This window comes from Apodemus sylvaticus, chromosome 8 (assembly GCF_947179515.1).
Source record: "Apodemus sylvaticus chromosome 8, mApoSyl1.1, whole genome shotgun sequence".
NCBI lineage: Eukaryota > Metazoa > Chordata > Mammalia > Rodentia > Muridae > Apodemus > Apodemus sylvaticus.
In genome coordinates, this window is record NC_067479.1 from 98,167,724 (window position 1) to 98,192,170 (window position 24,447).

Sequence of the window (24,447 nt, forward strand, 5' to 3'; positions counted from 1 at the left end):
TCATGTTTACTTTCAAACGCAACCTCAGAGTTTCCAAGCTATGTGACAGCCACAGCCCAAACATTTGCAACAAGTGATGTGATCCTCAGGGCAGGCCCAGGCAGTGCCTGGGTGGGGCCTGGGAGCCTTAGGAGGGACCCAGAGCCAAGTGGAGCCTGAGGTGGCAGGGAGGGAGTGCTGGGTGGGGCTGGTCCTGTGTACACAACCACACCCACTAGCCTGGAGAAGAATAGTCCAGTCACTGAGTAGAGGACAACTAGTGTTTCTTCATCTCCCTGGGAAAAGCAGCAGACAAGATGGCCTGGTGGAAAGCCTGGGTGAGTTAAAATGATCTGGGGAGATGGTCCCTTCTCCATGTTGGGGTTGCGGGAGACGCAGAAAAAGGAAAGGCTGAACCTGCTAGACCAAGTCCTGGTGAGGGAACTCGGGGTGGGGGGAATGGGAGGAGAAACTGCCCGTGCTTAAGAAAGTTAAGGTTTGAAAAGTAAGACAGTTAAAAATAAAACAATGCAAAAACATTAAAAAAAAATGTTTTTAACTGCAAAGGAAAAGATAAAGTTTCGAGAGTCCAGAGGGAGACTTGTGTGGGGAAGCCACTCCAGTGCTTCTGTGGGTGTGTCCAGTGTGTGAGTCTGTGCTTGGAAAGCCTCCAGCAGGCTGCTCCTTGCAGAGGTAACAGGATGTGAAAGGCTCTCCAGGGTCCGGGACATTGATTTGGGGGGAAGAGTCGCTCTGTTTGAGCATTTGAAAGTTCTGAGTAGGTTGGATCTAGATCTGGAGAAGGAGCCAGGACAGAGGGAACACCAAGGGACTTGAATATTCAACAGGCTGAGGGGTTGAAGGACTTTTGAGCAGCAGGGAGCCACCTTACTCTTTAATGCTCTGGGTGAGCATGTAGCCATTGAAGGAACCCATCAGTACCAACAGCTCAGAGTGGGAAAGGGAATGGACTCGGACCCCAGAGCACCGAGCGTTTGGTTTTTTGTTTTTGTTTGTTTTTTGGGGTTTTTTGGTTTTGTTTTGTTTGTTTGTTTGTTTGTTTTTGACACTGGGAGAAGGGAGAGTTGGCAGCTGGACTTAGCTCTCGAAAGCCACGTACAGCTGAGACACCTTGTGGCAGGCACAGAGCCGCAGGTGCTGTGCACCTCTCCCAGACCGGCCTGGGAACTTTCAGAGGGAAAGCTGAGGTTCCGGGACACCTGGTAGCTTGCTCAGATTCCCTGGACAGCTTAGATAAGAGAAAGCCCAAAGTCTCTGCAGGAGCCCCCAGGCTCCTCAGAGGCAGAAGACCCAAGTTGGTCCAGCATCAGGGAAATCTTTGTTGCTATGACAACACCCAGAGAGAAGCTGTAGGTGTAGATGCCAGGCAGGGTTCTCTGGACAGATAGGAGAGACTAGAAGACAGGAAGAGATGAGCTCTCATCCTGACCCTCGGGGAAAGCAGTCAGAGCAGTGACTGTGTAGAGTTTCCCATCAGCTGCTGGCAATACGCCTTGCGCAGGTGCGCACAGCAGGGACTTAAGTGTTGGGCAGTTCCTAAAGTCAGGTGCCAGCCAAAATATACTGACTCTAGGCCCTGCACTCAGTAGAACAGGGCAAAGGGCCACCTGCTTGGGGACCTGATCAGATTGACAAGATGATGTGGGTATTCTCGGAACCTTCTGTATGGGGACACTCCTATAGGCATCTCTCACCATTGTCACTAGGATCTCACAGCAAGTCTGTAAGACCAGTGGCTTTACACACAAGGGAGGAAACTGAGCCTCAAGTACACTTGACAGGCACCACGGCTGCCACACAAGTAAATGTTTAGGCCTGGGCAGCCTGAGCCCGGATGTACTCAGTCATCTGGGGATGGCTGCCCCTCGGGAGAGCAGACTCTTGGGGGAGGAGGGCAGCGAGGCATCTGTATCGCCAGTGAAGCCCAAATGTCCCCCGAGTACAAAGCTGAATTGGGTACAGGACTGGAGAGGTCAGAAGAGTGACAGAGATTGCCTGTCTTCAAACCACGTTCCCCCCTTTGTGGCCCTCTTGAGGAGGTAGCCAGTGAAGGCACCAACAGAAGTGTGGCAGTTCTGCATGCCCACGACAGGGTTTCCAGACATAGCGTCCTGGGAGTGTGTCTGTCTTGACCCACTGGCCTCAGCTCCATCAGAAGCCCTAGGCTTCCGTGTGACATACAGAGGCTGGGATAGATGCCTCCTAAGCCCCACTCCAGGCAGGCCCATCTTTGGTACCCAGAATGCTGCTCTCTGTCTATAGAACCTTAACAACATGGTGGTATCTGAGCCACCCCTGGAACTTGCTGACAAATATGGGTCCCCGAATGCTCTGAGGGACACTCCCCAGCGACTAGGTTTCTGACACTTCTTCAGGTCAGGCAGTGAAACTAGGAAGTGAGAACTTGAATGCTCCCCACCCCAACCCGCATGTCTGTGGGTGAGGCGCTCTGCCCTGAAACATTCCAATAAAACCCAGTGTCTGGAAAAGTGTGAATCATCTGCAGAGTGGGGGAGGAAGACAGAGCTCAGGTTCTGAATCATGCTGTGGGTGAAGGGCCAGCTTTCGAACTATGCCACCGAGCCCAGGCTCCTAGCCTGCAAAATGGAGCATTAGCTCCTAATACAGCTGCTAGAGAAGGCGGCGAGCTGAGCGGCCTGTTTAATGTGATTTACAGAGAATGCTCACATTGACTTCTAGTAGTTGCAGTGTGTGACCTCAGAAGCAAGGAGTGTGTATATGTGCGTGTGCATGTGCGTGTGCATGTGCGTGTGCATGTGCGTGTGCGTGTGTGTGTGTATACAGTGGAGCAGCATCTGGCTCACTGGAGAAATTTTCCCCAGGAATTATTTCTAACAGTTCCTGTTATAAAACATGGTGCAAAAAACAAGACAGGAAGCTCTATTTCTGCATACGTGAAAATCAACCAAAGGATACAAAAAGACTCCTTGTTCCTTTCTCAGAAGCAGGACCCCTCAGGATATGCCGCCGGTGGGGACCTGTCTGTCGTGTATTCTCAGGATCTGACCTGAGGCTTGAGTGGAAGGATGGAGAGACAGTCAGTCAGTGTAGGGAGAGAAGGAGAGGTGGAAGATTCAGGAAAGGAAACTAAGAGAAAAGGAAGGAATGAGGGTGGAGAGGGGAGGGAAAGAAGGAAGCAGGGATGAACGGAAAGGCCAGACAGATGGGTGTAAGGACCGTGTAGCCTGGTAGAGAATTGGTGAACATCTGGGCGAATGTGTGGGTTGGAAAGCAGGAGGGTGGATGGGGAACAGCGGAAGAGCTGTGTGGACAGGTGAACCGGAAGAGTTGTGTGGACAGGTGAACGACCTGAATGGCTTTGACTAAACTCTCCACCTGAAGGACCCAGGTTTCCCTCATTCAATCGTACCCCCAGTTCTCTCCACTCTTTACCACCCCTTCCCCTAAAGCACACATGTCAGAAGGGCCCTGCATCTCAGGCATCTGATAAATTACGCAGAACACACATATAAATGGCCCTTGCACGTGCCCTGGACTGGAGGTTTGTAAGACAAGGGTCTGGGTGTACTCTGATTATCAAGTTTATCCCACAATCCTTAGAACATCCTGCAGTTCTTTCTAAACTTAACCCTCAGCCCAATATGATCCCATCCTCTTGCAGACCACCTGAGCTTTGGAGATACCCAGCTTGTCCCCTGGTCCTCTGAAATACACTGCACCACAGGAAAGACCAGAATAGGCATAGAGCCTTCCTCACAAGCAGAAAACTATGTCCAGATCTAGACACAAAGCCATTCCTTATAAGTTCGTTTCCACCCATCCTGCTGTACCCAGCGCTGAAGCAAAGTTGTGTGTGACCAGTGTGCTATCTGCTCTCAGACAACAGGTAGTTTCTTTTTACAAGCTCTAGTCCCAGCTGCATCATTGGAGTTGCAAGGCTTCATCTGGTCTCAGAGCCCAGGGGAAGTCTTTAGCCTAACAGGGTGGATTACATGGTAAGGCAGGAGGTTCCCCTACCTTTCTTGTATTTTCCATGATGAGCAGGCCTGTTTGTCTTGCAGGTTGAACAGGAGGGTGTCAGCGTGAAGGGCAGTTCACATTTTAACCCAGACCCTGATGCAGAGACCCTCTACAAAGCCATGAAGGGAATTGGTGAGTTACCACCCATGGCCTGGTCACCGGGGTCTCACATGCTCTGAGTGACTCCGTTACTTAACGACACCACACCGGCTCTGAGGTGGGTGGGTGGCTGTTCCGTCCCAAGTGACAATGGCAGGAAAGGCCATCAGTCTGATATTTGTCACTTGTAAAATGGCTGCCAGGACTCTGGACTCGCTGGTTCCCTTCTGCTTCACAGCATAGGCACACACTTGCCAATCCATCAGAAGAAGAGGGATTGGCACCAGGCCCTCTGTGGACATGGGATAGGAGTTTAGGTGTGGTGCTGAGGCTAGGGCCATCAGCAGTCACATGGACCCTGAAGCTTATCCTCTACCCTGTGCTGGCTGACCAGACAGCCAACTGCTTCTGCACCTCACAGGATCGTGAGTGGGAAGGGACCGGTTAATGCTAGGACTTGATCTCACCTCTCAGCTGGCTCTGCCCAGAAAGTCAAAGACAGCTGCCCTTCCCAGAGGGGCCTAGACTGCATCCTCACACCCATTGCTTCCTGTGAAAACTTTGCTGTTATCCTCACTTCCAATATGAGCAAACGCAGGCTCCAGGAGATGAGCTCACTTGTCCACGACCTGCAAGGCAGACTCTCAGAACCAATGGTCTGGAGTTTTCTGTGATATCCCTCTAACGTGACCAACACAAGGCAAAGACTTAGGATATCTCCCTTGGGCATGCTTCAAAGGCCCACAGCCGGTCTCCTAAGCTCCCTGCCCTTGGCTGCTATGCTATGACGTCATGCCTGAGTCACACCCAACAACACTCTGTAAGCTGGAGATGAAGAACAGAGAGATGCGCTACCTGCGTGTCTTGTTTACGCCATGGAAATTGGGCATTTGATGCTCACGCCCTCTGCAGTCTTTTCTGATGCCCCCAGAGGTAGAGGGGATTCTCACACTGTACCCCCTGCAGGAACCAATGAGCAGGCCATCATTGACGTGCTCACCAAGAGGAGCAACGTGCAGAGGCAGCAGATTGCCAAGTCCTTCAAGGCTCAGTTTGGAAAGGTAAGCAGGGTAGATGCTGAAGACAGGCAGCTGCTCCCAGGATGGAGATGTGTGCATAGGGGACCTTGCATTGAAACAATACTCCCATTCATCATCCGCGATCAAGTTTCTGTGAATGTTCTGGTTTTTTTTTTTCTGGAAGACCTATTTATAGCTCCCAAACCCCGGCCTGGCCTTAGCCTTGCATGGGTCTAGCCCCATTTCTTCCCTGTTCTCTCTCACTGCAGTCTGGGATATCCCTCAGGATCCCAAGCTCCCTCCATCTTTGTCTCCACAGCTCCCTCCATCTTCGTCTGTCCCACTACCTTAACTGTCCTCCCTCTTCCCTGCCCCCTGACAATACTTCTGAAGCACCGGCACTTGCTTTTCACAGTAGCATTACTCGCATGCTCCTCCCCTGCCTCTGGATACTCTAGGGGCACTCTGGCTGCTCACAGCCCTTAGCACACAACCAGGAGTTTGGAGGCACACCCTGAATGCCAGAAGTTTGTGCACAGACATGTGGGTGCCTGGAGTCTCTCCCTCTGCTCACAGATTTAACAGAAAAACATCAATGATGGAGTTTGTGTTCCCATGTGAAACCTACGTAACACCTTTTCCTTTCCCTCCAAGCTACACATTATTCTCCATGTTCAACTTCAGAAAGGTTGGGTAACTTCCTAAGGTTCCAGAGCTCTTAAGCCACGGGTCTGACAGCCCTGTACAAATCAGCTGGGTGTGGCATAGTGGCTTCTTATAGACATGTGTGGCCTTAGGAAAAGACAGGTTGAGACAGAATCTTGGAGTCTTTCCTTCTCTCCCTTTCTCCTCTCTCCCCAATCCACTCTTTCCCTCTTCTCACTGAATCATGTAATGTTAAATTAAGCCTGATGCTGCCACCCTCAGATCTTGCAGTCCTGAAAGCAATTACAATCCAATTTTCTTGAATTTAGAACGTGCCCAGTCTTGGACTGTGTGCTGAGCTATCACACGTCTGTGTCACCACACCAATAGGACAGAGTCCATGTGGGAAGGAGGAAAGAGGCCCCAGGCCAGCCCTCACCAGCTGCCTGCACTCCAGTGGGCTTAGAAGATAAGTCATCCCAGTCTTTCTTTGTGCCTGTCTTAGGACCTCACTGAGACCTTAAAGTCAGAGCTGAGCGGCAAATTTGAGAGACTCATCGTGGCCCTCATGTACCCGCCATACACTTACGAGGCCAAGGAGCTGCACGATGCCATGAAGGTACTCCACTTTGCCATACATTTGAATGCCCACCCGGGCCCCGGCTGACCTAATGAGCTTCAGGCTGCTCCTACAGCCACCCAGCAGTGGGGCTGACCAGTCACAAGGCAGGGTCAGATCCGTACTTCTCAGAATAGGGTTGGACTGGGAGGAGTGCAGGCAGGGCATCGGAAGCCCGTCTCTGCAGTCCGAGCACTGCCCCCCAGTCGCCCTTTGCTTCACCACTGCTGTGACTGGCAGATTAGCTGGTACTGGAGACCCAGAAACCACAAGCATTTCCACTGGTAGGATGCTCAGTGCAATCTGTGCCAGGCATTTTACAGCTGCGACCTCTAAGGCCACCTTCAGGGCAGGGTTGCTTCATTCTCCTCATTGACAGATAAGTGTGCTTAAAGGTAGGAAGGTTGTGCCACCTAGGTGAGACCACCCAGCTAAAGACTGGAGAGCTGAGGTAACTGTCCCAAGACACTATAGTGGGAACTCAATATTGCACCTTCAACAGAAGAGGGCAGAGGAGGCCATGACCAAAGCTTCTGAGAAGGCAGTGCAGGCAGAGCAGGAGACAGGGGCAGAGCATTCCAGAACATAGAGGTTTCTTCCCCAGGGCTTAGGAACCAAAGAAGGAGTCATCATTGAGATCCTGGCTTCTCGGACCAAGAACCAGCTGAGAGAGATAATGAAGGCATACGAGGAAGGTAAGGGCTTACAAGGATGGTGGGGTGGAGACCTAGAAATGGCATAAATTTTGGCAGCCTGATGGGGAAAAGGAGTCAGGCAGTTCCCAAGGGAACTCAGCCAGAGTCCCAAGGAGCCTTTGGAAGGTCTTTTGAGATAAATCCAACAAGTGCCCACATTTGCCAAATCCTGTGCCCAGCAGTGATTGAGCATGGCTCAGACATGGGGAGAGAGGTGTGTGCCCAGCTAAGCTCACGACCCTTAATGCTGTGGCAGTGCTGGGGACAGAGACAGCAGTGGACAAGAGAGTACTTGTTGGCTGTATATGGGTTGACCCAGAACACTGGAAAGGGTCATCAGCTGGGTCTTCATTATACTAGGGGAGCCCCTCTGGCCAACTCCCCCATATAGTGCATAGCCTGCCAGGCAAGCAAAGGCCAGCCAGTCCTCCATGCTGTGCTTCTGGCTAAAGGACTCTAAAGCCTCTGGCTTTGCTCAACCTGGCAACAAAATGATCTCAATCTGCAGGCTCTGGTCTAGCTCTCTGGCCTGATCTTTGTCTTCCCTTAGCTTGCTTGCACGTTTATGTCAACAATCATCTGAATGATTACCTAGACAGATGTTTGCCATTTGGACATCTAAATGCTGTGTACACCTTCTGTGCCAAGAACTTGTCCTCCTGTGGGAAGACGTGTGGGAAGCAGGTCTGGAGGAGGAAAGTGGACCCTGCCGGGCCCTGGGTCACTCACTGCCCATTCCCTCTGGGTCTGTTTTCCTGCAGACTACGGATCTACCCTGGAAGAAGATATCCAAGGAGACACGAGTGGCCATCTGGAGCGGATTCTGGTGTGTCTCCTGCAGGTAACGCAGCCGGGGCTCCAGGACTCTGTGGCTTAGAGGTCCAAAGAGATCCAGGATCCATCCCAGCACAGCCCTTGGGTCATGACTATGAGGGAAGGGCTGGGCTATGGGAAAACCCAGTGGTCTGGGGGCACGTCTGTGTCTCAGCATGATAGGAGAGTCCTCCCTGAGAGCCCCATGCCTCTCTTTCCTCAGCCTTTGAGTTGCCTCACGCCAGGCTCTGTTCACTAGCTAGGCTCACTGAAGCCACCATTCCAATGAAATAGCTCATCTACTCTCAGTGTACAAATGCCAACCGCGAGGCTTGGTGAGGATGGCTGGCTTGCACGTCTTGTGGACCAGAATCATGTCTTTCCCTACCTGCCCTCTGCACCCCACTGTCCCCTCAGCCCAGTGTCCTGAGTCCTGAGCTGCCTTACAGAGTGCTTTTCTCTGATCCTAGGGCAGCAGAGATGATGTGAGCGGCTTTGTTGACCCGGGACTGGCCCTTCAAGATGCACAGGTAAAACTGTTGTACCTTGACCTTACCACCTGAACTCTGGCCCCCCCCCACCCCCCTTTTGCTAAGGAGAGCTTTCTTTAATATAGACCCAACTCTACAGCCTACACCATGCGGTGACTAAGGAAGAAAGTAGGGTATCTGGGAAACTCAGTGGAAGAAAAGAAAAAATGAAGACGCTGGGAGGGGGAGGAACTAAGGCTCCCAGGCAGAGCAAGGGAACCTCTCTGAGCCCAGAGCTCGCTCATTTGCATATCTATTGGTAGAGTGCTTGTTACTATGTGCTCCCAGAGATAATGGGGGAAGGAGAATTTTTTAAAGTCGCTGATGGCCCAGGACAGAGGAGAACCTTAAGCCAACACTATTAGAGAAACAGGAGCTCAAGACAGTGAGCCGCCATCTTGGGCTGTTCGAGTGGGCGGGCAGCCCCAGCTCTGGGGTGCTAGAATTCTTACTCGGCTCCACCTCCTCCTGTCCCGCCCGATTCTAGGACCTGCATGCAGCGGGTGAGAAGATTCTCGGGACCGATGAGATGAAGTTCATCACCATCCTGTGCACACGCAGTGCCACTCACCTGATGAGAGGTGCGGGGCAGAGGAGGGAATCGCAGGGGTGCATGGCGGGAATCGGAGGGGTGCCTGGCCGGAATCCGAGGGGTGGGCGGCTGCGCCAGCCACATGGCCTCTTCCTTTGTGTGGAGGGCTGATGTGTAGCCTTAAGTGGTTTAGACTTGGGGAGAGAGCCACGGAGACCTTGATTCTTCCCCCTGTGCCGAGAGGGAGGCACAGATGTGCTCAGACTGCACACAGGTGCTGTGTATAATCTATGTATCCCGTATGTGGATCCTTCTTTCCACAGTGTTCGAGGAATATGAAAAAATTGCCAATAAGAGCATTGAGGATAGCATCAAGAGTGAGACTCACGGCTCCCTGGAGGAGGCCATGCTCACTGTGGGTAAGAAGGGGGCGTGGCTCTCCGCACATTTGCATTCACAGCCCGGGAAAGTGATAGCAAAGGACTGGATCTCCATCTTCAAAGAGTGTCCCCCACTCCCGATGCGCTAAACCCATACCCTTCAGCCCAGGTCCCTGGGACAGCAACAGTTCAAAACACACAGGGTGGCCTGCCAGGAACTATTCTTCGTGCTGTCTATTCAATTCCCCATGTGTGTTTGTGTATGCATGTCTGTGTACACATGAGTGTTGCCACAATGACTCCAGGCCCAGGGCCCAGGCCTATCCCTAGATACTACTCAGAGAGCATTCCACATCTCCTGTAGCTCTGCTCAAAGTCACCTTTCTGGGCCTAATCCAGGTATAAGCCCCCATCTTAGTTGCCAACTGAAGAAATGATAGTATATGATTTGAGTCCCAACCAAGAAGAATATAGAAAACCTTTCCTTCAGCAGACAACTGAATCTATGTATAGTAACCTGTCTATAGCACATCTTGGGTCTAATGCTGAAACCATATGGGAAGAGTCATGGTCGAGCAGAGACCCGAGCCAGGCAGAAGGACTGCCCCTATACCACCTTACATAGAGGAGCTGAGATGAGGGCTTCAAGGCCAGGCTCTTAACCCCTACCCCAGGCTTGCCTCTGTGTGGAGGCCAGTAGCCAAGGCCTCCTCCCTCTATCCCTATGTCTCCAGTGGCTATTAACATCTGAGGATTCCTGGCCAGCTTTGATGACAGTGGTAAAGTTTATTCAGTTTATCAGTTTATTCTATGTTGCAAGAGCTAGCTAGACATGCCCTCTGCTGTCACCTAGAATTGTACCCATTGACCCTAAATAATAATACAGCAAAGGCATGTAGGACCCTACTGTGGTGGGAAGTTCCTGGTCATTTTCTTCTCAAAGCCTCAATCACCCTCTTGACACAGGTGTGCCAGAAGGTTGAGTAACAAAGTCTTAAGAACCAAGACAGACTTTATACACATTCCTACCTCCCACGAAGCCCACACTCGCAGCCTTGGGTTAAAACCATCTCCGGGCGCAGATGCCACAGCCCATGAAAGATATATCTATGGAGAAGAGAATTTGGGGTCTATGCTCCAGACCAGAGGTTCCCGGTGCCTTAGTCCTCAAAGCTAAGCTTCTTTTGTTACAGGAAAGTTCAAGATGTGGGCTTTCCACTCCCTGGGTGCTCTGAGACCCATAGTCACCATTCTGTGGAGACCTATGCACAGCTGAATAACCAAATTCTTAAAGGAGCTGCTTCCTGGAGGTGACAGCTTAGTGACTTCCTCTAGCAGACCAGATTTGGGGACTTCAGATGAGCCCCACAGGTGCCCAGTGCATTTCACATCTCGCTCTTTTCCCTGGACATTCTGGGCTTTGGAGCTGCGCGCACTGCCCCAGTCTCCGCTCCTTGCCCCACTCACACAAAGCCTTCATTTGCAAGCTAGGTGACACACAAAGAAACATGCCAACCCTTACACAATACTGACCCTTCACACCCACAGGAACACATAAACAAATAGCAGTGTATGCCACACCGCCTACACTCTCCCTCCCACCATTAATAGAGTTTTCCTGTTTGCCAGTGAAATGCACCCGGAACGTCCACAGCTACTTTGCAGAGAGACTCTACTACGCCATGAAGGTAACTCTACTACGCTGCTGTGTCCTCCGTAATCAGCCCTATATGATGTCACATGTACAGTGGGGGCACTCAGAGGCCCCATCTCCTCCGTTGTCAGTCCTATGTGATGTCACATGTACAACAGGGGCACTCAGAGGCCCTGCCATCTGAACACTGGGGTCTCTCTTGGTTTAATCTCTCAACGGTCTGTAGAACTGGCTTTCTGAGAAGGCAAACTAAGCCTAGGGAAGGGAAGTCACATCCCCTGAAGATACATTCAAGCAGGTGCATTGACAGGTGTGTTCAACTGAACCTTGACATCACCTCTGCGTGGTCCGTATCATCATTGCCATCTGAAGCATGGTGTGTCCAAGGCTTGTGCAAGGTCACACCCCTTCTAAGTGGGAGAGCCATGCACAATCTCAGGCCCATCAGCTTGTGCTTTTTACTGTACTATATCTCTTCATTGAAGACTATTAGGCTGGCACGACTGGAACCCCAGCATTCTTATGTGGACAGACTCTGGGGACATTGTCTCATTTGACATGCCAGTCTTCCTACCCACAATCAGGTGCTAACTTCAGATTTCCTGTTGCCTACAAGGCTGCCCTGGCCTCAGAAATAGATGACCAAGGTGCTCTCCTCAGTACAATTGTTGGTATCTAGAACTAAACTGGCAGAGAGGTGTTTAAAATTATCCGCAGGGACTAATGTCAGGGCCCAGCTTCTCTAGCACATGATGCTGGCACCATCTAAAGTGAGAGTCATACCATCACCCCCAAGCCCTCTGGACACATCTGCCCCATGAAGCAGAGAGGGTGCTAGTTCCTTGGTCATGAAGCTCCAACTGACTCAAGACCAGGCAAGGATGACAGAGAAAGTTGGAAGATCCTGCTCATGAAACAACCACTTGAGTAACACTGCAGTGACACTGCTCAAAGAAGTCTTCCTGGAGCAGTGGGTGTTTTGTGCCTAGAGTCTGATGCAGTAACTCAAATGCATACCACAACTCGAGGCGTTGGGCTCCTAGTAAGAAAAGGCACAGCCAGTGAGTGAGGAGATGGAGAAAGAGGACCTCTTTGTCATGGTCTGTGGATACAGCTCTGTTCTAGAGCACTTGCCTAGCATGCACATGTCCTTGGGTTCAATCCTAGTACCACCAAAGAATAGAATTCTGAAAAAAAAACCTGTGTCACCAAAGTCCCCCTTTTAGTGTGTTCCCTACTGAACCAGAGGCCCATCCCTGCACTTCTGGTTCTTTATTAATCCCTACACAGATTGGTCCATCTTCACAGAGGTAGACAATGTGAAATGAGATACTGACTGTCACCGTCTTATCCAGGGAGCAGGGACACGAGATGGCACGCTGATAAGGAACATTGTTTCCAGGAGTGAGATTGACTTAAATCTTATCAAGGGTCAGTTTCAGAAGATGTACGGCAAGACTCTCAGCAGCATGATCATGGTAAGGCACGGGGTCCCAGCTTTACGGCCAGCTTGTGACACAAACATCCCTGGGATGTGAGATGCCATGACTGATGCCCCAGGTGACCATTCCTTCTCAGTGGGCAGCTCACACTTGCACCAATCACCATACAGCACACACAGTGACCAGGAAGGAGAGATGTGTAACTGTGGGTGTATCAGGGGAGCAGGTGGAGACCAATGAACCACAGAGGGCCGCCCTTGTCCCAGAAAGTGGCCTTGCATTTGAGCTATGAAATATACCTTAGGAATATACCAACGCCTTGCAAACGAAACCATTTCTAAAGGGACAAGGAGAGAAAGTAGTTTCATAGAAATCAGGGCTCCCTTTCAATCCTAAATCTAAGTAGTCCAAGCAGGGGAATTTTAAGCTCCAGTGGATTGCCTACCTTCATTCCAGTTAGTGAAGACCCAGGGTATTAAGTGCATCGGATGGAACCCTGCTAGGACTGAGACAGCCTGTCTACAGATTTCATTTCATTAACAATCTCATTGCCGGAAGTCCAATCATGGAAAGAATATCCCTTAGCTACTCAGTCAAGTGGCTACTTCTTCCCCCCAGGGTGGATTGCCGACTGCATTCAATAGGCAACTAACTCACAGTTTACAATGGACCTCTGCATTTGCTGACTCAGACAACCAAAGACCAAAAACATTCAGGAAAAAAAATGCATCTGTACTGAACACACACATGCTTTTTTTTCTTATCATTATTCACTGAACAATATTTATATGTAACATAAATTTACATATTATCTGCATTGCCTTAAATATTATAAACAGTCTAAAGATTGTTTAAAGTATAGGAGGGTGTCCAAAGGTTATAGCCAAGACCAGCAGCATTTCCTAACAGGGACTTGAGCATATTCAGTTTAGTATCGGTGGGGTCTTGGAGCCATTCTCCCATGGACACTGAGGGACAACTATAATTTTTAAAATGCTGCTTTAAGAAATTTCAGGCAGTCAGGCAGCCGGGTGGTGGTGGCACACGCCTATAATCCCAGCACTCTGGGAGGCAGAGGCAGGCAGATTTCTGAGTTTGAGGCTAGCCTGGTCTACAGAGTGAGTTCCAGGACAGCCAGGGATATACAGAGAAACCCTGTCTCAAAAAAAAAAAAAAAAAAAAAAAAGAAGGAAAGAAAAGAAAAGAAAGAAATTTCAGGCAACACGGCATCAGGGAGGCAGGCAGTAAGATAGAGAGGTTGGAATTATTTGTCATGTTCTAGATTTCACAACCAAGTTGGTCAGGGGATCGGAGAATAAGTACAAACCAGCCTGGGCCACCACTAGGTCAGCCACAAGGAGCACCTCATCTCAGATGGCATTTCATAGTCCATGTCTCTCAGAGGTGAAAGGAGAGTCTGTGTGTGTTGACAGACCTTCATGAGCCAGGCTGCCCCAGGCTCTATGTCTAGATGTGACTCGCATTAAGCCTTGCTCCCTGAAGTGCAGTAATGGCTATTGTTGAACAAGTGGATGGCTCTGGATCCTGGATCCCGATAGATGCACGAGGAAGGAGCCTGGAGAAGCTGACTGCATGAGGAAACCCCCACAAGCCTTCCTTGTCTGAGGGCTAAGAGCGGATCTGTGTCTGAGACTCATTTCCCACAACCATCCCCCATTGCGCTGGATAGAGCATTCAAAAGAGAATCAAAAGAATTGTCTTAAATGAGGAGGAAAGAGCGATGACGTCACACAGAACTGTAGTGTAGAAACCCTTGAAGGGACAAGCCCCATCCGAGGAGCACAACTGTCCATAATGGAAACAAGAGAGGCCAACACTATCAACCCCCTCTAACCTCCCTCGTGCCTCCTTCCTCTAGGCCGACACCAGCGGTTACTACAAGACGGCCCTGCTGAACCTTGTGGGCACGGACGTCTGAAAACGTCACAAACTAAAACAAGGGCAAGAAGTGTGAGCACGGCCTCTGCAGCTTCAGCCCTGACCACGGGTGGGGTAGGGGTCGGGGCGCCACATCTGGCTTTTAGTCTTCTGTCTCCCTGTTTCTGATGCTTCTCATCCAAGGCCTCTGACCCAGAAGGTGCGACCAGCCTCGGTTTCCCTTCCACCTCTTCCCTGAGTCATTTCTAGGTATGTGTATAACTCCCACTCTAGCGTTACCTCTGAGCAAACAGAAACATGAGCAGGAAGAAGCTTGCAGGGGCCTGCAGGTCATTCCTTCCCCACCCCACCCCCCCCACCCCCGCACAAAAGCTCCCGGGCACAGGTCACACAGGTGCCTTGGCTCTGACCCATCTATTAATCAAGGTCTTTGGAGGAGAAACCAAGGACCATGGATTTCTAGCAGTTGTCTTAGCTGATAATCGTCATTATCAGGCAGCCAGTGAGCATGTGGGAGAGCACAGAGAAAGGGTCGCCCAGCTCTGCCAAGTGCGATGTCTGTAACACCCACTTAACAGAAATTGCTAGACTCTAGGTGAGGGAAAATTCTTACACCATCCTAATAGCAAGAATTAGGTTGGATTATAAATCCCTGTCCTGACCCAAGTACACTGTGGCCTGAGAGACTCTGGCTTGTCCAGTCATTGGCTCAATCAGCTGTTCATTCCCTCCATGTTGAAGCTTGCAGACTAGGGAGCCACCCAGCCCTGAGCATGAATGCTATCCTCCGACTGTGGACACCAAGCCTGAAGAACATGACAGAACTCTTCTTAATATTCACTGGGCTTTCAGAATCATAAACATTTGTACTTTCAAAAAGTGTCTGTGGATTTGTAGGGAGTGTATGTGTGTGTGCTGGGATGTGTCAACTGGAGTGTGTGTGCACTGGGGTATGTGCATGGGGGGGTATGCACTGGGGGTGTGTGCACTGGAAAGTGTCAACTGGGGGTGTGCACACTGGGTGGGTGTGTATGCACTGGGGATGTGCAATGGGGTTGTGGATTGGGGTGTGTTCTGGGAGTGTGCACTGGGAAGTGTACACTGGGGGCACACGGGGGGGGGTTATGCACTGGGTGTGTGCACTGGGGTGTGTTGCCCTGGGGTGTGTGTGTACTGGGGGTGTGTGCACTGGGGGTGTGTGCACTGGGGTGTGTGCGCACTGGGGTATGCACTTGAGGTGTGCACTGGGGTACATATACACTGGGGGTGTGCACTGGGATGTGTATGAACTGGGGTACAGACCGTGCTTACTGACTGGGAGGCCAGAGGGTAACATCCAGTTTTCTTCTTAACCTTAACCTTATTTTGTTGTTTTATTTCATTTTTGTTTGTTTGTTTTTTTGAAACATGGTTTCTCCACGTAGTCCTGGTTGCCCTGCAACTAGCTCTGTAGAGCAGACTGTCCTTGAGCTCTGAGATTTGACTGCTGGAATTAAATGCATGAGCCAGCATGCCTGGCTCTCCACCCTAATTTTTGAGACAGTGTCTCTCAGTGAACCTGGAGTTCTCTATTTCCATTAAGCTTACTGGCAGGTGAGCTCCTTGGCCCTGTTTGTCCCCATTCCTCAGTGATGAGGAGAGGAACGTGGAACCCTGTTGCGACCACCCTTGCCGGCAAGGAATGATGCAACACCTGTTACCTCCCCTTTATTGGGGAGGGACTTCCAAGCTTTTATAGAGATATCATTGACTTGATTGTATACTTGCACCGGATAACCAGTCTGTTCGTTGGTGTACCTTCCTTGACCCAGGAGCATATCCCTATCCCATTGTGTGTGGGTTGCCTGCCGCTATGCTAGCGGCTTCCTGCTCAGTTGCAAATTCTATAAGGAATGCTCTCCAATCGAGGTATTGTCCTGGGCTTAGGCAGGCACGAACCAACGAACTCCAATCCCCAGGAGTCATACAGTGCCTAGTGAGAGCCTCAACTTGAGCCACGGTGAAGGCAGCGGATGTTCCATAATTTCGAACTGATTCGGCCAGAGATTTAATAACTTTAAAGTCTAAAGGCTCATGACTCCTTTGCCCTTGTGGATTCTGAAACACTGGATAAGCTAAAGAGAGCTCGGTGCAAACCTGTGACCAAACTTGTGGACAAAAGGAACTCCCTGTATACTGGGTAGTCTCTAGATTAGGTGTAGGAGTGGAAGGTGCTGGCGGGGTGGGGACGGCCACACCCATTGATGGCGCTGCCACCCCTGACTTATCTCTAAGTTTCTTCCTCTGTTTTAGGCTTGCTCCCTCCAACTGTTCAACCAGAGCATGTATCTCCTCCTCCTCAAGATCAGAATCTTCCAAACTGAAATCTCCTAGCCCTTCTGAGGCAGGGTAGAGAGACTTTGCCCCTTTTTCCTTAACACTCTCTGCCTTTTCTGATCTTTCCTCTTGTAAGATTTCTAAAGCAGTTTGTCCACCCTCTATGGCCTTACAGCATTTTTTATCTTCTAAACAGCCCCTAACAAGCTTCCAAATAGGGTTTACTCCTCCTTTGAGTGTGCCCCGATCCCAGGCTAAGTCCAGATCCTTCCCTAACCTATCCCAGCAGGCAACCCTTAGGCTGCCATAAACAGCAAACCAGGGTGCCACGGTATCACATTCATTAAGAAATCTCTCTAAGTACAAGGAGACAAGGATGGATCAATTCGCATTCTTCTGCATGCTGACCTCCAGTTGAACCAGCACCATTTGTTGAAAAGGCTATCTTTTTTCCATTGGATGTTTTCAGCCCCTTTGTCGAGGATCAAGTGGCCATAGGTGTGTGGGTTCATTTCTGGATCTTCAATCCTGTTCCATTGATCTGCCTGCCGGTCACTGTACCAATACCATGCAGTTTTTAACACTATTGCTCTGTAGTATTGCTTGAGGTCAGGGATACTGATTCCCCCAGAATTTCTTTTGTTACTGAGAATAGTTTTAGCTATCCTGGGTTTTTTGTTATTCCAGATGAATTTGAGAATTGCTCTTTCTAACTCTGTGAAGAATTGAGTTGGGATTTTGATGGGTATTGCATTGAATCTGTATATTGCTTTTGGCAAAATGGCCATTTTAACTATATTAATCCTGCCGATCCATGAGCATGGGAGGTTTTCCCATTTTTTGAGGTCTTCTTCCAATTCCTTCTTCAGAGTCTTGAAGTTCTTGTCATACAGATCTTTCACATGTTTGGTAAGAGTCACCCCAAGGTACTTTATACTGTTTGGGTATCCCTCAACAGAAGAGTGGATGCAAAAAATGTGGTATATCTACACAATGGAGTACTATTCAGCCATTAGAAACAATGAATTCATGAAATTCTTAAGCAAATGGATGGAGCTAGAGAACATCATACTAAGTGAGGTAATACAGACTCAAAAGGTGAATCATGGTATGCACTCACTAATAAGTGGATATTAACCTAGAAAACTGGAATACCCAAAACATAATCCACACATCAAATGAGGTACAAGAAGAACGGAGGAGTGGCCCCTTATTCTGAAAAGACTCAGTGAAGCAGTATAGAGCAAAATCAGAACAGGGAAGTGGGAAGGGTTGGGTGGGAAAACAGGGGGAGGGAGAAGGGGACTGATGGGACTTTCAGGGAGTGGGGGTCCAGAAAAGGGGAAATCATTTGAAATGTAAATAAATATATCAATGAATTAAAAAAGAAAAAGAAATCTCTCTAAGGTTGATTTCTTGATCTTTAAGTTCTTTGATAAAAGCAACTCCTGAAGGGCCAGAAAAATTGGATGAGACTGTGAGGTCCCCATTTTAAAAATTAAGGCTCTAAGTCCTTTTACTTGCGATCACTGGGGGTGCATGTCGGTCAGCAAAACCAGAACAGGACTCCCCCAAAAAGAACAAAAATGTAGGACACTGCTATCAGCAGGGTCCATAAATTGTAACTCTTTACTTTTCACTAGGTTGCTATAAATTGTAACTCTTTACTTTTCACTAGGTTGCTAATCTGCAAACTTAAACCTCCACAGACTTTACTTTCACTTTCGGTTTGCCTTCTGCTTTGTTTACAGAGAGGAACCAGCTGTCCGTTTTTAACGGTCCCTTAGGTTCCACCTTGCCTAGGAACTTTATTGTCTCTCACCAAGAACTTTACCTTGTCCCATTTAACCAGGAACTTTATAGTCTCTCAATACCAAGAACTTTACCTTGTCCGATTTAACCAGGAACTTACCAGTGGGCTACCCTGACTGCGAGAAGTTCTGATCTTCAAACCCCACGAACGAGGAGAGTTTCCTGGGTTTTTCCGGCACCAGTTGTCTCGACCACCCTCGCGGGCAAGGAATGAGGCAACACAGGAAGATCTTCTTCAAGCAGTTTACTCAGGATCTCTATACTTCTTCTCCCCTGTACTTCTACTTCTCCCCGGGAGAGAATCAGCCCAGCCCTTAAATTCTAATAGCCAGCCAATCAGGCTTAGCCAAGTGGGCATTGCTGATAGGCTGTATCCACGAGGAAGGCACAAGGCTCAACAGGCTCCACCCAAATAAGGACTTGTTAACTGTTAACACAGTTAACAGACAAGCAGCTCCCTACAGAACCCCATATCCAGTTTTATATGGGTGCCAGGGATCCCACCTCAAGTCCTCATGCTCGCACAGTGAGCACCCCCGGAACCAATGCCCCAGCTCAGCCCATGGGTTCTGAGCAGTTATCTGAGAAACACAGCTTTAGGGAGCAAACCTGTGGGCATTTCCCTAAGGGAATGCTTGGAGTGACCTTGTCCAATATTGCCCTGGGGACAGAGCTTCTAAATGATGATTGTTTCCATTCCCCTCCTAGGTTCTGACCCAAATTCTAGTATCTCAGGACTAGGTGAGGCATTAAAGTTAGCTGGTCCTGTATCAACCTGCAGCTTTTCTGTATCCTATGGTATTCATGTACACAGGGGTGACCCTTGCTGAAATTGGTATATACAGGGTACACGTGAAGTATCCAAAGATGAGGATTTATCTGTTTCTTGGGTGGGCCTGTCTTTTTTCTGTTACTCTATCTGAAGAATCCTTTCCAACTAAACCAAAGTCTGTTGGAAGACCCTGCTACTGAGTGCAGATAGCTCTCCAAACTTGACAGAAAAGGAAGGTCTCACCGGGCTTTCTCACTGGGCTTCCTCTTCTCCACTGATCTTGTCTGGAGAGGGTCTCTAAGCATGGGTGCCTGCCCTTATCTAGAGGATGATCCTGCACAAAGCATCCCGCCATATGATCAGCAGGTACTGTGTTATGACCAATCAGCCCTTCCTGCCCATAACCCCCCAAACCCTTTTATACACTACCTCTGAAACTTAGAGTTGTCTCCCTGAAGCTACCTCAGAAGTCCTTCCAGCATGCTCTCAGCTGTACAAACCCCGCTCGCAGCTCCTGCTTCCTCCATGCTCCTGGGCCAGTGTCCAATGCCCTTCCCCCCAACCCCGAGGAGAAGGGAGACCCACAGCCAGTCTCCTGCACCTTCTCTGAGGCCCATCCATGTGCTTCTCCAATTCCAGCTGCAGCAGCAAGCCTCCCTCTCTCCCAGCTTAGCCCTGGCACCAGCTGTCTGCTCTGGACTGTCCTTAGCAAGAATCCTGTTTGGTGGTTTTTGTCAGAGTTCCCTTTACCTCTCTATCTCCTCTGACGATTGATTCCAAGTCCCCTTTATTCCTACAGAGCTAAGTCGGACATGTGTGAGGTCTCTTCTCCCTTCATGCAAGCCCTGAAGAGAATCCGGTTTTACAGCTTTGGTTGTTGGCACAGCCCTGTTTCTCTGTGACCATGGGTCCTCTCTGTTTATGGTCTAGCCAGGAGTCTGTACTGAGAAAGGTTTGTCCTGGCGCTCTCACTCCTTAGCTTTCTCAGAGAGATAGCCCACCCCATCTCAGAGGTTCTAGCCTCCTATCCAGGTGTTCGACTCCCCTGGAGCTAGTCCATTTTCTTCTGCCTGACAGACAAGGGCCAAGCGAGTTCCAGGAAACTGAGCCCAAGCTTCTTCTATGACTGAGATGTGAATCATAGTTTTCTCTCTCTGAGGGCTTCTGAGGGCTTCCAATAACCTTTTAGGAATTCTTCTCAAGCAATGCATACTTGACAACTGTACTGGCAGCCCTGTTACACAGTATTACTGCTCTGATCACATCATTCTCAGAAAACCTGAGTACTGTGCAGGTAAGAACTTTGCATTTTTTAAATATTAAGTATCTGAATTTAGTTACTTTTCTAATTGTTATAACCAAATACATGTCTTAAGTCAAACAACGTAAGACAAGAACGATGTGTTTAGGTTCATGGTTTCAAAGGGTTTGGTCCATGGCTATTTGGTCTACATGAACTTGGGCAGAGCATCATTAGTGAAGGAGCATTATGTCAGAGAAGTTCTAGCATGATAGCAAGCAGAGCAAGAGAGGAAAGGGCCAGATATCACCAAAGACTCTCTCCCTGTGACCTACCTCCTCCAGCTCCACCGCATCTCCTAAACTTTCAAGAACCTTCCAAAATGCACTAACAACTTAGGACCAGGTTTTCAACACATGAGCCCTTGGGGGCAGATCAGACTCAAACCCAACTATGTCTAACATGTATTTGTCACTCAGTGAATGGTTTCTAAAGAAAGGCAAGTAAGGGTAAAGAATTAGAGGATGAAACATCTCACAGGTATAAAACAGGGCCAATCTTGTGTGTGTGTGTGTGTGTGTGTGTGTGTGTGTGTGTGTGTGTGTCTGGCCTCAAACTTAGAGATCCACCTGCCTCTGCCTCCCAAGTGCTGGGATTAAATATGTGCGCCACCTCCGCCTGGTAGGACCAATCTTTAGTGGCCTCGGATTCTGAGAGCTCTCTGTGGGTCCTCAGCCAACCCTAGTAAACAATAGTTCAGAGGCAGATCTAAGGGAAGATGGTAGCTGCTCTCAACGCGTTTGACCACAGACCACTTTTGAGTCTGCCACTGTTGGAACCGATTGAGAAGACTGTACCCCAGAGCCAGTCACAGGAGGCAGAAGGGCAGTGACCAGAGCAAGGGCTTGGCACTGGTGTCATGCTGTGGGAAGGGTAAAGCTGGAGTGTTGGGCTTGGCCTATCTGGTGTTTATTTTTTAGCCACATAAGGATTGTCTTCCTGGAAATTGAATACTTGGCAAGAAGTAAAGAAGGGAAATGAATTTGTGGTCAGCCGTTCAGTGTTACCTGAACTGTGTGCTTTACACGGTTCCAGGTTGAGACTGGTCAGGTAAAGTGTCAAGACGAACTTTGAACAACTAAAGGCTGACTCAATACTTGTCAGGTAGACAGGGCAGGAAAGAACATTGCATTCTGGGAAAAAGAAATGCAAATATCGGAAGGGACTGGTTTGTCCTGGACATGCTAAAGGAATGATGTGTTAGAGCCCACAGAGATGAGAGTCAGAGATAAAGACAGAGGTGTTGGGGACAAACCAGAGGCGATTCGAGCTGCTACAGGCTGAGAAGCTCAGAGGGTCCCCATGGATGGCAGGGTGCCCTTGGAGGGAGAGATATAGGCAACAGTTATGGCAACCCTGCAGCAGAAAGGCTGAAACAATTGTCATGCGAACAGCCTAACAGTTTGTGGGCCCGAGTCAATTACATTGGAGGCTGGTCCTAATCACCATCCCCATAGAAAATATTTAGAATGTGTTATGGTACCCCAAACCTGTGCACTTCTGCCCACTTAGTGAAGAGCAGGCCCTGACAGCCATTGCTCCTACCAAGACCTTAAGTGTCTGAAATTCATCCAAAGCCTAAGCCTGAGACTCCAGGCCCTTGCATGGCTTCTCCGTGACGTGAGGTCAAAGTGGGCCCTGTCTGACGCCTCAGTGGTCTGTGTTTGCCCTTAAATCTCTGCCAGACCATTCCTGGCTCTGGATCTGGCTTTTAGCTACCATCTGATGGAATACCAAGACAACCCGCTTGGTTATTAGCACGTGCCCATCTGTGTGATATGCTGTGAGCTAGACTCCTGTCAGTGTCTCAGTCCTCAATTCCCTGGGTGTCTGATACTCGGTTTTGAATGGATACAGTCCACTTAGTCTGCCTAGACCCTTCAATAACTCCCTAGGGCCCCAACTTTGTAGCCACATTTCCCTCTCAAAATTTCAGTAACTCCTCTGTTCCCAGAATGCCTTGCTTCTAGAGCACATTATTTGGCCACAGTGAATCATCACCTCCCACAGTTCCTCTTGGCTCTGCTGTCTTTGGCTCCTGGCCACTAAGCTTCTCATCCTGAACTCTTTCCTATCCTCTGCCATAAGTTGGTCCTAAGGGCACAAGGAGAGGGCCTCCTGCAGGTATTGAGGTCACCCTCCCCCTGCCTTCTGATGTGACCGTGATGACCCATCAAGTCTCCCTTTGTCCACAGCCAGCAAGGGCCCACTGCTAGCTACAAGCCTGGTTAAAGCCACAGCCTGCTGGCCAGGAGACATGCTCACACAGTGCTGGCCAGGAGACATGTTCACACAGTGCTCTCTGGCGGCTTTGACCAGAAGAAAGGCTAAGTGGATTAGCTCTGACTCCCACCTGCCTTTTCAGAGAGGAACTGGAGGGAAAACCCTTGTCCTCCTCAGCACAGACTTGGGATAGGTATGTGCGGTCCTGCACCCCAGGTTCCTAGAGTGGGTTGCCTTATAGTTGAGAAATCCATGTCTCCAATAAGATTTCAAAACCTCCTCACTGTACGGCAGTGACCCTCATGGGTCAGTGTTGACCTTCTTGCCTGCCCTGTCCCCTAAGAAGTGGCCTGTCCTTACCACCTGGTTAAATAAACTAAAGCACTTCTACAATAAATCACACACTATGGTTTTTTTTTTTTGAGGGGGGGTTTTGAGACAGGGATTCTCAACCTTGACTGTCCTGGAACTAACTCAGTCTGTAGACCAGGCTGGTCTTGAGCTCATAGGGATCTACTTGCCTCTGTCTTACAAGTGCTGGGATTATAGGCATGTGCCACCACCGCCCAGCTACAGTAGACTATCTTTAATCTTGGGCTAGAAAAGTATTCTTAGGCAAGACAGAGAAGTAGTAACTCCAATAGAAAAATGATAAATTAGACTCCAGAATTTTCAACTTTATCAGTAAGAAAATCAAGCAACAAATAAAAGACAAGAAAAATTAAATATATATATACATATATATACATATATATATATATATATATATGACATGCTTCCAGAGTATTTAAAAATTCCCATAGTTCCACAATAAAGGGCCTAATTTAAAGCATAAACTACACAAAGAAATATCTATGGATAGCAACACAAAATGTGTGTGCATTTAAAACCTTCAGTAAGACACGTGTCTCATACTACTAATAAGAAAATAAAATAATGTACACATTTGCAAAAAGTATTTGGTTGCTTCTTATAGCTTTTCTGTGGGATCCACCAATCTTGTGGGATAGATATGTGCTGTCCTGTACCCTAGGTTTCTAGAGTTGGGTGCCTTAGAGTTGAGAAATCCATTTCTCCAATAAGATTTCAAATACTTTTCTGAAAATAAATAAATAAATAAATAAATAAATAAATAAATCTTTGGAAAAAATCAAATACTTTTCTGTGGAATCCACCAATCCCACTCTTGAGATTTTAATCTGATAGAAATGAAAATATAACCTTTTTTGAAAAACTTAGATGGTGATATTTAAAGAAAAGTATTCATAAAAGATAAAAACCAGAAAGAATTCCAATAGCTATTTACAAGGGGATGAATAAACAAACTGGAGTGTGTTCATACAATAACTGACAAGTAATAAAAAGTGAATAAACTTTACAGACTGTACACGGGAGGAATTCAAGCATTCCAAGCAGAAGACGTCAGGTATAAAGGAATATATGGTAGTCAATCCCATTTATACAAAATCAACCTATGGTGAATGAAATGAGACTAGCATTTGCCTTGGGGACAGAGTAGGAGTCAGCTGAGAAGACACTAATGCTCTCTCGAAAGTACTAGAGTCGTTCCAAATCTTAAAACAGGCAGGCAACAGGAGTGTGGTATAGGAAACTTTAGGTTTATGGATTCAGTTATATGCAGATTATCCAACCATAAAAATAAAGCTGCTGTGAACATATGCACGCAGACCATGC

At 48.7% G+C, this 24,447-nt stretch overlaps 1 protein-coding gene across 1 annotated transcript; it reads left to right on the forward strand.

The window, feature by feature from the left end:
• The first annotated feature begins 183 nt into the window (after positions 1-183).
• On the forward strand, positions 184-15,582 carry LOC127690620 (annexin A8). The gene is made up of 12 exons (XM_052190164.1): positions 184-317; positions 4,044-4,134; positions 5,068-5,162; positions 6,271-6,384; positions 6,989-7,079; positions 7,841-7,920; positions 8,363-8,422; positions 8,910-9,003; positions 9,278-9,373; positions 10,964-11,022; positions 12,344-12,466; positions 14,310-15,582. Exons 1-12 carry the CDS (start codon positions 297-299, stop codon positions 14,367-14,369), a joined length of 984 nt encoding a protein of 327 aa, XP_052046124.1. The 5' UTR covers positions 184-296; the 3' UTR covers positions 14,370-15,582.
• Positions 15,583-24,447: the final 8,865 nt, after the last annotated feature.